Source organism: Arvicanthis niloticus, chromosome 4 (genome assembly GCF_011762505.2).
Source record: "Arvicanthis niloticus isolate mArvNil1 chromosome 4, mArvNil1.pat.X, whole genome shotgun sequence".
Taxonomy (NCBI): domain Eukaryota; kingdom Metazoa; phylum Chordata; class Mammalia; order Rodentia; family Muridae; genus Arvicanthis; species Arvicanthis niloticus.
The window spans coordinates 95,735,610-95,750,988 of NC_047661.1; the positions used below are offsets into that span (position 1 = coordinate 95,735,610).

Here is a 15,379-nt window from a genome sequence, read left to right on the forward strand (position 1 = left end):
GGTCTTTGAAGGTCTGATGATTATGAAGGTTAAGGAAAGAAGGGATTATTCCAGAAGGAAGAGAGGGAAAAGGAAGAGGAGGAGGAGGAGGAAGAGGAAGAGGAAGAAGAGGAGGAAGAGGAGGAGGAGGAGGAAGAGGAGGAAGAAAAGGAAGAAGAGGAGGAGGAGGCCTCTAGGTGCTGCTGACAGCAGTTGTGAACTATGGGAAACTTTGCATGGCATCTGAACATCAGATGCTCAGAATGGATCAAACCTTGGACTTATGTGCTTCCTTAGCTAGCGTCACCAGTGCTAGGTCTATGAGTATATACTACTGTGCTCAACTTGGTATCAGACCTTAAAAGTCTGCAGTACTAATAAATAATAAAGTTGTTCATAGTTCAAAAGATGTTTGTGGGGATATTATTATGCATTATCTAATATTTCACATGCTTGTAATAACTGTAACTTAGCAAATGTTCATTAACCAAAGTTGTAGGTTTAAAAAAAAAAAAACGAATTCTTCAAAAATAAACTTTCTTTCAAGCAAGGCATTATTTCTGGGTGTCCACAGATAAAGAATGGCTAATGTCTAATTAAGGTTACAAGTTAAGGGTGAGTGAATCAAAGCCCTCTGCAGGCTTCTGGCTCCCTGGGTGCTATTGCTGCAAGGATAATCAAATATTTATTGCATGTCCAAGCAGAGCTGGAAGTGAAAGAGATATGGAAGACAAGTCCTCAGGGCACATTCTTTATTAACAAAATGTTTAAATTATAAAAAAAAAAAAATGGAATCTCTGCTGAATGTCTGGATAGGACAGCTGTTTAAACTATTATTCTCATGGCAGGAGGATCCCACAAAGAAAATCACAAATCCAAATACCAGACAGAGAAGGTTGTTTTAAATACTGGGAAAAGAAAGAGGCTAGAATTTCCAACTTCTCTTTTTACTTACCCATCTGTTACTTCTCCTGGTGCAGTGAAGACAGGCAAGGGAAAGCGGCCTGGAGGAAGGCAGAACTTAAGCTCTTCCCTAAGAAAATGAGCTACACCACCACCACCAACAACAACAACTCCAGTATCTGCTGTCTTCTGGGTCAAAGTGACAAGAGTCATTCAGAGATTATACATTTGTATTTGCAGATGACATGCTGATGTCTGTTCATTCAAAGGAAATAACTTTAAAATTTTTTATCTGGGGACACACTGTATAAAAGTGGCTGGTCTTGTATGAGTTTGGAGTTTTCCCTCTAGTTCCTGTTAATATGTGTCTCATATGCTCCTTGCTGGATTTCACATGATTTCCCACATTAGTCTTTACTGGCTTAAAAACACTAAGTGGAAAGAGACAAAAAAGTACACGAGCTGGAGGGATGGATGAGCCCTTAAGAGCACATGCTACTCTTACAGGGGTCCCAAGTAAAGTTCCCAGTAGCCACATGAGGAGGCTTACAACCATGTGTAGCTCCAGCCCCACCTACCCACATACACGCAAAATAAAAATCCTTTTCAAAACATGGAAAAGAAATTAAGCATGGAAATAAGACAAGGTAAAGCCAGCTGTGTGGCCATCTCTTCTGCAAAGGAAACACGTGCCAGACAGCAGCACATCAGGATGGATGGATCACCATCCAGGCAATGAATATAAAAAGTGGGCTGAGAGCAGAGATCAGATCAGGTGGCCAAGTCAAGACCTAAGAAAACTGAAGACACTACTCAAAACCCAGAAAGCTCAGTCGCTGCTGACAAGAGGAAATGGAAGCTTTCTCATGGGTCCTCAGAAAGGAAAAATGATCAAGTGCCCAGCGCTGCCAATGCTCAGCTTAAGTAGAATCGTGGCACTTCTTCAAATGGCCTTCATTGTACTTTCATGACACAGGACCAAGCGTGGCTTAGCTAAAACAATTCCCACGCTCCTCAAACACGGCTTTCAAATTGTCTGTATAAATCTAGATGCACTAAAATATTCATTAGAGTACAATTCCACTGGACAGAATCCCTAATACACTATTTAGTACTTTGAATGCTGCTTCCCTTTAAAAAAAATCAATAAAAAGATTGTTGCGAGACAAGAGTTGTATCACAGAGCTATCCCCCAAGCCCATTTCTTCCTGTTTTGGGGTTGGGATGATGAAGAAATCTTAACAAGCAAACATACAGCTCCCATGCTCGCCACGTTTTGATACGAAATAATGAAAATGCACACTGTACACTCCAAAGAAGGGCTAATACGTTTTAAAATTTGATAGCCAAGTTTGGCTTAGCATTGGCTAAGGGTTTTAAGATACTTGTTCCTTGCTTCTCTGGTAGCTGAGGGAAATACAACAGAGTGTAAGGAACTTGCCCTAAACCCCAAAATCAGTTCATGACCTCTGCCAGGAAATACTGTGCTCTCAACCAGCATGGGCAATCCACAGATTAGAGTCAAGGCTGTATCTTCAAATTCTTTACAGAGACTGCCATATTAGAAGTGCTAGAGGCACAAAAAGGAATTCCCATGTAACAGTTCCATGTTCAACAGCCTCCTGTGTGTGGATTCCTTTCACCATCTTTTTTATCAAATATAAAGATGTGATTTAGAGAATTTTTATCAAATTCTCTAAAACTGTCTTTGATGAGTTTCTATAAATAGGCCACACACACATACAAACAAATTTAAGTTAAAGCCAATGAATCCATGAATGGGAAAAGATCACTGAAAGGGAGGGGAATCCATGGCATCCCTGGTACATTGTTCTGGGAGAAGGCTGATGAGGACCTTTTTGTTATAGCATCACTCTCATTCCACATTCCCACTCAGCTATGTCTGCATGAATTCAAGATGCTGCTACCCTATTTGTACTACACTTAATAGTTTTAAACAGCATTCATACTATTCTGTTAGTGTTTTCTGAGAAGACTGCTTTTCTGTGGATATATGGGAGGTGAAATAAGTCAGTTCTGGAAGTCATATCACCACTCTGTGGTTGATTATACAACTTATTTTTAAAATACTGACCCCAAGTCCTGAAACAAAGTTTGTGGGATGCCATTTAGGATGAATTGATAAATATAAAAGGAAACTTCCTTTGCTTCCAGCAGACACTCATGTTCTTTGTGACTATGCGAGCATGTGTTATGTTGCCTGTGGATCTTTCAAAACACACACCAATATGAGAAAAGTCAAAAAGAAATTACACTGGGGATATGGCTGAGTGTATAAAGTATTTGGTACCCAAGTGTGAAGACCAGGGGCCAGATTCCACCCTGCACATGAATCTTGGGGGATGGGATGGGGTAGCAGCCAGCACTTGGGAGACAGAGATGGGTGATCCCAAAGCAAGCTGGTTAGTACGACTGGTGAGTTCGAGGTTCAGTAAGAGACCATGCCTTAATATGTAAGGTAACGAGCAATCAATGAAGACAATGGTCATCATCCTCCTGCCTCTACTCACACATGTGCATCTACACACATGGGAACATGCATACATGCATGCAAGTATTCTTTACTGAGAAATATACCACACACATATACAGAAAAACATGTATTTACATCATATTAGGAATAACTTATATAGGAAAATAACTTAAACAGTCAGGGAAGAGAGGTGAGCTAGCAAATATCCAAGAAGGTGTAGCTTTCCTTGCTCCTGTCTTGATAACAGCTTACTAGATCAATATTCATATCTCCTTGGCTTTCTAGAATCAGAGAGAAGGCAATCTTCCTTTGTGCAGATTTAGCACACCACTAAGAACATTTGGAAATTAATAACCACCATTTGAGGATGAGAGTAAAACATTGTTTCAAAAATAGCAAGTCACACAGAGCAAGTACCAGCCTGAATTAATTTCCTATCTGCTTGGAGCTACTGAAAACGGCTCTATGCAAATTTGTATTATAATGATCTTATGAAAATGTATTTTTTTTTGCTCACATAAATATAGTGCTAAACAGCTATGGCATTATATCTAGATCCAAATTTCAGTCTATGCACATATTGCTAAATGTCAAATGTATTCATATTCATTTATATCCGAATGCTGCATTGAGTGGAAAACTATAAATCATTCATTCCAAAATAAAAATAAAAATAAAAAGGATATGCAACCATATTTAGCACCACAGATGAACTTTATTTATTTTACAGTTAGGTGGGGAAGTGAATAAGCATTTTCAAACAGAAGCTCTGACTGAAAACTTAACCAAACTGCAAAGCACAGTAGCTCCCACACAGCCTCTCTTCCCCTCCTAATATCAGTTGTTCGCTTCCTCTCACTCGTTATTCCTCAGTGTGAAGTCTCTCTTTCACTGAAATTCTTCTCTATCAGAGCACAGAACACCTCTCAGACCATCATGAAATGGTCGACCTATAGCCATGTGAATTATGCTCTATCAAATTCTTTGAGTATCTCAACAGAAAACTGGTTACAGTGTTGAATAGTCTCAGTTAGCTTTGTGTTTTTCCCTCATCCACTGAATTGCCTACCAGAATTCAAGCTGTATAAATTTCTTCTCTTCCTTCTCACTACCTATTCCTTCTTCGGTTTTCCCATTTGCACTGACCTTTTACAATCTGAGTATGTCAAAGCCAAGGCCAGGATTTTTCCCTTCACTAGTTTCTCTCCCCTTAGTGACCACAGCTCATCACATGACTTTGAATGCCATCCCCTTTCTAGTCATCTTTGAATACTATATGTAGCTACACCCCAGCTCTTTCCCATGGAGCATCTGTTTGCATTCTTCACCACTAAAGGTATCCACATTCATGCCTGATAGACATACCAATTTTACATCCAAATTTGGTTTCTTCATCTGCCCCCTTAAAATCTCTCTTCTCAGGGCCTTCCCTCTTCCAATTGATATTAATTACTTCCTTCCACTTACTTAGCCCCCAAATCCCAAATCGCAGAATCTTCCTTACCGTTAACTAACAAAAGAGCTCTTCCTACCAAACACAGCCCAAATATGACCAAGTGTACTTCTTCACAGCAGCAGAAACGATAATTTTTAAGTGAGTATTTTTGTTTTGTTTTCCCTATCCCCTAACATGTAAGATACACGAGGCCCTATCTTTTTGACCTATCTTTTGCTATTGGTTCCTCCTCTGCCTGGGCAGACACTCTCACAGCAGGTACTCAACAAAAACTGGACAGAATTTTGTTGAATGTATCTCTTCTGAAAAGGTCACCTGACTGTGATTTGAAGTAGTGCATTTCTAAGTTTCTTCATGACTTATTTTATCTCTCAGTGTGGATACCCACCACTTGCCTCTCACCAGCTAGAAATGGGAAAAGTAATGGTGTATTTTCTCATCCATGAGGTAACAAGGAATCTTCTCCATCTCCCTCTCTCCAGTTAACCCTTCTTCTCAATCCACTGCTACCACTTTAGTTCAAGATCCCTTTGGATTTACAAAGATCAATGTATGGGGTTTCCTTTTTTTTTTCTCTGAGGAGAAAGGCTCCCTACCCAACTGCCTCCATTCCATTAGCTACATTCCTTCAGCTTCCTGAACCCCTGACTCCACCTAGCTCCCCAACTTGGTATGATTTCTGAACTTATGCCACCTTTAATAACATCCATTTTTCAAAAAAAGTATTCTCTCAGAACTGTTCCTGTCTAAAAGAAAGACAGGGACAAAAAAATGGATCAGAGACCAAAGGAAAGGCCATTCAGAGTCTGTCCTCATCTCAGGATCCATTCCATCTGCAGACAGCAAATCCATAACCTATTGCTGATGCCAAGAAACACTTGCTGACAGAAGCCTGGTATGGCTGTTCCCTGAGAGGTTCTACCAATACTGATGCAGATGCACACAGCCAACCCAATGGAAGAGTTAAGGGAAGGACTGGAGGAGCTGAAGGGGATTGCAATCCCATAGGAAGAACAATATCAACTAACCTAACCACCCAGAGCTCCCAGGGACTAAACCATCCACCAAATAATACACACAGAGGATCCATGGCTCCAGCTACATATGTAGCAGAGGATGGCCTTATCTGGCATCAATGGGAGGGGAGGCCCTTGGTCCTGTGGATGCTTGATGCCAGAGCAGGGGGATGCTAGAACAGTGAGGCAGGAGTGGGTGAGTGGGTGGAAGAGCACCCTCATAGAGGCAAAGGAGAGAGGGGATGGAATGGGGGATTTGTGGAGGGGAAACCGGGAAGTGGGTTATCATTTGAAATGTAAACGAATAAAATGAATAATAAAAAGTTAAATGTACTGACTTTCAAGAAATAAGTATTCTCTCGGCACAACAATGAGCCACTTGCCTCTCACCAACTAGAAATAGGAAAGGTAATGGTGTATATTTGTTATTATTCAGGACTTAACACAAATATCTCTTCTCTCCATAGCATCAAAATAACAGCAGGTAAATACTACTGGGTGTGTGCTACAATAGACACAATTTATTAGCATCTTATTATCCAGTCTTTCAGCAAGCCTCTTACAAAGGTGCTAATAATTTCTGCAAATATACATAGTGTAAAAGGAGGCTATAAGAAGTTGTAAATGTGTCCTATGACATAGTTAATAAGTAGGTAAGCTAGTATTTGTATGTAAGTCTATCTAACTCCAAAGCACAAACAACAAAACTTTCAGTAAACAGCTGACCTGAATTTGGAAAGAGTATTCTGCCTTTAGGAAGCAGAGGCCATTTTGAAACCATTTGTTTGCTGCTTCGAGATAAGAACTACAGACCACAAACTCAAAAAAAGCAGCCACTTTACAATAACCTGGGTGGTAAGTGCAAATACATACTCTCATTATTAGCCTGCAGATATGGTTACAAGTAATGTAAAATGACTAGAGCCTGGTATTATGTACCACACAACCCAGGTCACATGATATATTCAGCATGATATAATCAGTGTTACTCTGCTGTTGTCTTTCTATGGAGTCATTATTATCCTCCTAATTTTTGAATACTTGGTAGGAGCATCATTTTATTCAGCTTATCATTAGAAGCTTATCATGCCTACTGTTGCTTATTGGATGTGTATGTGACTCCTATCCCAATGTGGGTTTGATAAAGCCTCCAAAGGCAGCCTCAGGAGGTCTCCATAGAAATGGGCCCCAACACTGTCTCCAGAGTGGCCCTGTCTTAGTTGCCATGGTAAACAACCAGGCAGATTGCTATTTTCAGTTGTCTGCCAGGGTCGCCATGGTGACTGCAAAGACCTGCTCCTCAGAAGGACCTCACAAGGGCAGGTTTCCATGGTGACACCCATCTTGCATATTTCCAAGCAACATCTTTTTTGGTTGTTCAGCAACCAATCACGGCAGACTCATTTGTGGGTGATTCTGCAAGGTTACTAACAATGCATCATGACACAGAGGGATTTTAGTTTGTATAAATCACATGACTATGATGGGCATACCTATGTGATGAATGAAAGACATGTAAACACATCCTTTGAAAATGGAGAATTTTACACATTATTATACTAATTTTGTGAATTATAAGACAACTCTGTTTTGATGAGTAAAAGCAATAAAAAATTAAAAGTTAAAAACCTGTCATGATTATACATAAATTTAAAAAGAATACTTGCAATGCTTCCATTAAATATGACTGCTTCAAACATTAATTTGAAATGTTACAAGATATAATGGAATTAATTTTTTAAATTTCCACAATTTCATAATAATGAGAATTTTAATAAAACAGACATTAAACACACACACACACACAAATGCACACATACATGCTCACATGCTCACAACTCAATCAAATTCCTTAAATTTTAAAAATAAAAACATAATATAGGAGGGTGGGCCGTCCTGAACAAATGCTGCTTTCATAAACCATGTTATTATTCCCTGGAAAATTTAAAGGCTCTAGTATTTACTCAAGAGGAAAATTTTGCCAAACCACTAGTCTTAATAATTGTTAAAATAATTTCACAAATGGAAAATGAATTCTAACGTTCAAATGAGGTACTTAAAATTTTTGTGTATATGTCCACTCTTTTTTTCCTTCAAGCAGACTCTAAAGAGAACAAAACATATAAGCTTGAATACCAAAGGCTAATTTTTAAAAATTTCTCTTCATCGTTATGTAAAGAAAAATACAACTCTTCCTTTGATCACTAAGCTCCTCCATATGCATTTTTCACTATCCTCCTTTATGAAAGCCTTTCACCAGCTCTGCCCACCACAGCCCACCAACAGGTCCCCACTCACATTCCACTCAGACAACCGAAGGTCAGTTTGGAAAACATGTAGAAGAGACAAGAGTAAAATTCCCAGTCAGATTTGAATGAAGTATCTGTTTTGCACAAAGCTGAGTTTGTAGAGACCTCTTGATTTTATCCTTCAGCAAGTTCTCGTGGATCAGAGTGGCCATCATGATTTTTATTGCTTCATTAAATATCTATTGAGTGACTAGTATAGTCCACATGGTCCAGGCTGGGAGCACTCAGTGAACAAATCACCAGTTCCTGCCCTTAAACTGTTCTGATAACGGACAGGGAAATTTGGAAAGGAGCCAAAGCAGGGCCGGGGGTTGGAGAGGATGTAGGAGATTTTTGAAGAAATTCAGAAATAAAATATCATGCTATAAAGTGTCTAATGCAAGGAGAAGGAATCAAAAACTACTAAAAGGTCAAGTTGAGGAGACTACAATACGACAGTTTCACAGGAGGCTTCAAGGATTCCCCCACCACCAACTCAATTAAGTGTACTCAATAACGAATCAATGATAATTTAAGTATCACTTAAACTAAGAAAATATTCTTCATTGAGTAAATGGTGAGGATGAGTCAGGTCTTCTGTGTGGACTGTGACAGACAACAGCAGGCCCTTCTGCCCTACTATGCTTCAACAATAATTAGGTGTAGGCAACCTCTCCCATCCAAGTCTTCAATTGTAAGAGTTCCATAGAAATTCTACTCTGCTCATGCTGTGCTGGGATACTCAAAGGCAACAAACTAGAAATACTAGAGTGTTGTGAACCCAATGGTGTAATGTCAGAAATTCAATTAATTTAGATACTCCACCAAAAAAATGAGAGGTGCTACAAAAAAAAAAAAAAAAAAAAAAAAAAAAAAAAAAAAAAAAAAAACCAAAACAATCAAAACTGACAATTAATGATATTTCCCCATAATGGCAAAGCATAAGAATTCATTAAAATATCCAGTTTCATGACTGAACTCTCCCATAATTTTAAGAAAAGGATTAAACTTTAAAAAGAAGCTTATTTTCCAAGATTCGTGCAAAGTGTGAATTTTTTCACTGAGTACAACCTAATACGATGCAAAGTACTTTCTACAAACACTTCAAACACTGTGTCCTTTTGAAATCATCAGATTCATAATTTCCTTACAGCTCAAGTCAATGCAAGGCAGAAAGGCAGAAAAGCAAGAATGCCAAGCTCGAAGAGTTAAAGAATAGTATCTTACAGGTTTTTAGAAGAACTTTGAGTATTATTTATTGAATAGTTAGAAGTACCCACACAGTGAAGCTCTGCACTGTTAATGCATGTTTTTTTGTTTTTTTTTTTTTTTCAGACAGTGGCTTCTAAATGACTCTATTAACAAACTTAAAGACATACCAGGTCAGCATCTGCTTTTTTGTAGGTCAAAGCTTCAACTTTGGAATCCAGTTCTGTTTGTATTTGATCTCTTCTTTTCATGACACCCTTCATATCAAAACAAAAGGATAAATCAAGTTGGGGTTTGCTGTAATTATAATTGCCTATAACAACTGTTTATATTTCAGAATATAAATAATCATCAGGAATGTATTTCTGATGTAATCAGTCATTTGGAATCATAATATTTTTATAGAGTATGTTTTTTTTTAACTCTATAAAATCTCAACTGTAATCAAGTCTTTAAAATTATTTTTGTAAATTTTGTATTAGGTTTCCCTGGGTACATTTTATCGGTTCAAGCATTATATACATACTTAATATTTGATGGCAAAGTCTTCAAAGAGAGCAGAGAGGAGAACAAATAAGCAATAAAGGTCAGTGAGAGCAATGGAAACATATGTCCCATCATCCTCTGGGGCACATGAGAGATCACCTGAGTCACTAACGTGAAAATTTCTATAATCAGTGGAGCATCTCCTTTGACCCAAAGAGGACAGTTAATCAAACCAGTAATTACAGCACAAAATCAGAGAGCTGGAACATAAATTCATACCTTAAGAATTTCACCATAACCCAAAAATGTATAAATATTCATCCATTAGCCAAGGTTTGATAAGAAGTAATGGCTCCTTGGGTGAGCTAATAGTCCAATGTTGTTTACTTGAATAATTATAACTTCATGTTTCAATGTTCTTGCACCTAAAACACCCTTGGGAATCGACGGAAATGTAGCACCCATCTACACCTTTAATACATTTTCCCTATTTTTCACATTGCCTTTCTTTAGGCAACTCAATTGTCTTACAAGTTTTAGACCTAACATCCAAGGCATGAGCACTCATCCCCTGTAGTTCTCTTTCACTGGGCTTTACAATGTTAATTAAGAGACTAGTAAAATAGACTCTGAGTAAGAAACATACTCAACCCTTGACAGGAGAGATGCAGCACATGAAGAAATGCTTTACAGAAGAAAGGTAGATGGAGAAATCAAATAGCAAGGCTCTGAAGCATTCCAAGGAGAACTGGGAAGCAGTGGGTTAAAATGTATCCAGTGATCAAGTTTCACTCCTAGCAGAATTGCCTCTCTGGTAATTTGTAGGCAGTTAAGAGCTGCCAGACTTCAGGAGCTCATGAGGCCCCTGTGTCTATGAGAATCTATAGGCTGTTAACAATTCCAATGGGAGGGAGAGAAATTTTCTTCAGTGGTGTTTCCACTGATAAATTGTTCCTGTTTCTATAACCATCCCACCCCTGATCTTGTAAGCAGCCCAGTGAAATTTAGTAGGTCATTCAGTTAATGAAAATATATACATATATGAAGACATCATAATGAAACCAATTTTTGCATAATTAAGGTATGCTATATAAGGCAAAAAAATTATTTAAAAGGGCATTAACATTTTCCCTAATCCCAGCAAAAACAATAGAAATTTCGACTAATTGTCACAAATTTCTTTATATCATTTACTTTGATTAATGTGTCAAGACACATTTTCTTTCCTCTAATCTAAATGATTCATACTATCATTAAGTCCCACATACTCAAGTTCTACTTTTGTACTGTGCATTAATTTTTAAATATATTTTAATATAAATATATACTTTATAAGATAGTCAGTAAAGATTATATAATTTTAATCATTATGTATTAAGGTATCACTAGTGATTATTTTAACTCAGATGGAAACATCTCAATATGAAACAGAGGCAAAAATGTAATATAAAAACTAGTGATTATATCCTAGGTGTCTATAAAATAATTCAATCCATCAGGGAGCTATATAATGGGTCCTTTTTAGTAGCTATTGTGATTTTTTTTAGAACTTTAATTACACAAGATTTTGCTTTCATGGTTTCTAGCTTGACTAAACATAGGGATAAATACTGCATAATTGATAGAAGAAAACAGAAGAAAATTTTCTATGACGAATCACAAGGAGAAGTGACTAATGAGAAAGAACCAAGAGACACAGCTGAGCCAATAAATGGAGAGGAAGAAGACTTCTGAGCCATGAAGCATGAAGTTTCTGAGAAGCAAGGAGTGTTGGTTTATAGAAAACTCCTCACAGTCCAGGTAACATCATAAGTCTGAAGCATTCATGCAAGATCTAATGACTCTCAAGTAAAGCCTCAACACGAGAAACAAGAGAAACAACTCATGCTTACACAGCTATGTTACCCCCTCGTACCAAGATAAAAACAATTTAAAAAATTGCTAGAAATCAAGGTGTATAACATCAGAAATCAGTCATGGCTTTGATTTCAAGCAGAAGGGGGTATGCCGGAATATATGCTTATATACCTGCAATGCTATCCTCCAACATTCCCCTAAAATACCAGGCACCAGAAGGAGCCTGCATACTGAGAGCACAAGGCAATACAGGACAAAACCCACTGTCACCACAGACAATATATCCAAACAAATGCAAGTATCTGGAAATCATATGTTGAACTGAGGAAGAGACGAACATATAAAGAACAAAAGGTTTTTTACATGGTGTAAGAGAACATTTTAACTTGGAAGATTTCTTTTCAGAAGCAGCCTGAAGGCACAGCATATATAATATCAAGACCCTACTCAACCACTTTCTACAACATAATATATACATAATACATATGAAATATGTTTTAAAATCATAAATGATATAGGAAAGTAACTCTCAAGGAATTAAATCTATAAAGCATAAAAAGACATGTTTTAAAGTAAAACTGAATGTTAGAAGACTGTTCCTTAAGTAAATCTTGATTGAGGGTGCTTTGGATTGAAGACAATCACATAAATTGTTGGTGTTCCAACTGAGTATCCTAGTTGTTGTCTATGTGGTCTTCTGGCCATTGATTCATGGCTTCAGTGAACAGAGATCTCTTGGGCATCTACATGTAATACATCCTACTAGGACAAGAAGGAGTGGAAGAAACACAGAGACAGCATCATGAAGTGAATAGCACTGAGACTCTTGTTAGAGGGTCTTACCACTAACATCTCACTGTAAAGCACATACTCGTGGACGACAGGGAGCAAGGCCTCTGACAGGCCAGACATCCGCTTCTCCGTGGCCTTACAGCACTGCTCAATACAGCTGGCAATGCCTTTCAGCGTATCAACCAGGTCTTCTTCGGAGGCTGACCACAGAATATGAATAGGGCCGTATTCTTTCATTTCATCAAAATAGTCTGAAAAAAAAAAAAGGTGTCTTTGTCAGTTTACATTTTTAAAAAATTTACTTTTTACTTGTATTCATTTGGTTGGTATGTGAGTGTAGGCTTCATGTTCAGGTGCCCACAGAGATCAGATATGGGTGCTGGGACCCATGAAGCTAGATTTGCTGGCTGCTGTTGAGTCCACATTCTCTGGTAGATCAGTAAGAACCTTTAACTGCTCAGCCATCTCTCCAGCTTCTATTAAAAGTTTTTGAAAAATTCCCATATCCTAGATAGTATGAAAAGACTTTGTCTCATTCTCTATAAGTTCTGACACTTGGATGTAAGCAAATGCTTGTATTATTCTTGATTAACTAACCAGCCTGTGCAGATTGTACAAGTCAGGTTTTGAAGTGCTACTAAGTATAAACAAAATTGGATATCTTTTCTAGTATGCTAGCTTGGAAAATTATAGTATACAACCCTCATAGCTATTATAAAATTCTACCAATCATATAATTACATATAGATATTGTATCTAAGTATGCAGAGGCAAGGTTTTAAATGAAACGTGTCTTTCTTCTGTTCTTTTACCTATACAAATTCTTCAATAGTAATTACCACCTACTAACCTAAATGCCTACTAACAAAACTATAGGCTTTCTTCCTTTACTCTCCGGGAATCACCATGCACACAATGATATCCTCTAGAGTTCACCTTCTTTCCACCCAGTATGATTCACTGAATTGTATCAAAGCTACAATTAGCACAGAATTTTTTCTATGTTCAAGTGAACTCAAGAAGTTAAGATTTGTCTCATGAAGATAAAAGTTGTATTCAGAGTCTAGGTTCATCTGTATTGAAGATTAGTGACCCTGAAACAGGAAACAAAAATTTCAACAGTTCTGTTCTCAGTATGTGTGTACGTTGATGGTCCTCATTAGGCAGCTAGCTATTTGTACTACAGACCCTTTTTAAAATTACACAGCTTTCAAACCACACCTACACAGCGACACTTAGTAAGTACCCCTGGAATTCAGCTAGTAATATACGTATCAAGTATACTGTGATGTCTGGGGCAGGTACAGCTGTAATCTCTTCTTTATTCTACAGCACAGAGAAACAACACATCATGTAGTCAGCAGAAATCTGAAGAATAAATTTAATAAATTTGGAAAAAGGAATATGAAAAAAAAACAAGGCCTTTTTTTTTTCTGTGCAAAATGAAAACCATCAAAAGCAAGAGGACTAGTTACCTATCTCAAACTAGTTTCCTGATATGGATCTGAGTTCTCTGTTAGATTTCCAAATTCCTAACAGGATCTCCAATACATTGCGTAGAATCTTGTCTCCAGCTCTGTTAAGTATGATTCACATCTTTTCTGCTCTTTTTTTTTTTTTTAATTAATGTTCCTCATACAGTATAGCTTAATCATGGATTCCCCTACCCCAGTTTTTCCTATATCCTCCTGATCTTATATAATGACAAGTCTCCAGGTTTGGGCCAGAAGCATTCATTTTAAAAACAAGAGCTCAAATACAGCAAGTCTGTAAGACCTGAGCTTCCTTCACAAAGAGCGAAGCCATTAAAGACCTCCTTGCCAGTAAATTCAAAGCTTATGGGCATCTTTGTAGCTCTTAGGGGTCAGCAGTTTCCAGAGCATGCTTTGAGTTGCTGCCCAGCCTAACTGTGCATAAGGAATCTGCTTCACAGAACTGGAGTGACAGAACCTACTTAACTTATTAGCTTCCCGAGAATAAGGAAAACCGTAAGACAGGGGTGGTGGTGCACACTTGACATCCTAACATGTGGGAGGCTAGCCGGAGTATATAGTGAACCCCCATGCGAAGAGAAAAACGGGGGGAACACAAAAGAAAAAGGGAAGCAAAAAGGAGAATGGAAGAAAGAAAGAATGAAGGAAGAAGGAAAGAGAGAGAAAGAGAGAGAGAGAGAGAGAGAGAGAGAGAGAGAGAGAGGAAAATGACAAGTGTAATCAGCATCAAACCCAATCATTATACTGTATTCAGATACTACAAAGCAAAGACTGTATTACATTTAGGAAAATAATTCTGTGCTTTTAAGAAAACAAAACATTTCTGTTTTATATTCAAATTATTTTTCATTATTAATTCTCTATATGTTTATGTATACATGTATGTATGTATGCATGCATGCATGAAAGTGATGAGTGTGTTCATCCATGTGTCTGAACATGAAGGCTAGTGCTTTATCTTTGGTGCCTCCTTCTTTAGCTTCTCACCTTTTATTTTCAGGCTTGTGAATCTAGGGCTCCCCTATTTTTGGTCTCGGCTGACTGGCCAGAGAGCCTCTGGGATCCCCCTCTGCTGCTCAGCTTTGGAGTTACAAATGCATGCCTTTGCGCACAGAATTGACACATGATTGCTAGAGATTGAAACTCAGTTGTTACGACTCCACACGTATTTTAACCACCGAGTCTTCTCCTACTTCCAATCTCCCACCCCCACCCCACCCCCATACATTTATGTATTTGTTTGGGGAAGAACATAGCACATGTACCACAGTTTGCACTAGGCAGTCAGAGAACACCTTCAAGGAGTCAAACTCTTTTTCTACCATATGGCTGCTACCTACATAGCATACACTAGAAATAAAATAAAATTTCCAGTTTAATGATGGATATAGACAAGCTAAAAATTC

At 38.0% G+C, this 15,379-nt stretch overlaps 1 protein-coding gene across 1 annotated transcript in view; it reads right to left on the bottom strand.

Moving 5' to 3' along the window:
• Positions 1-15,379, bottom strand: part of Snx7 (sorting nexin 7) — an 81,712-nt gene that overhangs the window by 33,092 nt on the left and 33,241 nt on the right. Inside the window, exons 6-7 of the mRNA XM_034499355.2 lie at positions 12,532-12,731; positions 9,516-9,602 (exon numbers count right to left, since the gene is read on the bottom strand). Of these exons, the coding sequence (XP_034355246.1) occupies positions 9,516-9,602; positions 12,532-12,731 (287 nt within the window). The remainder of the gene's footprint in view (positions 1-9,515; positions 9,603-12,531; positions 12,732-15,379) is intronic.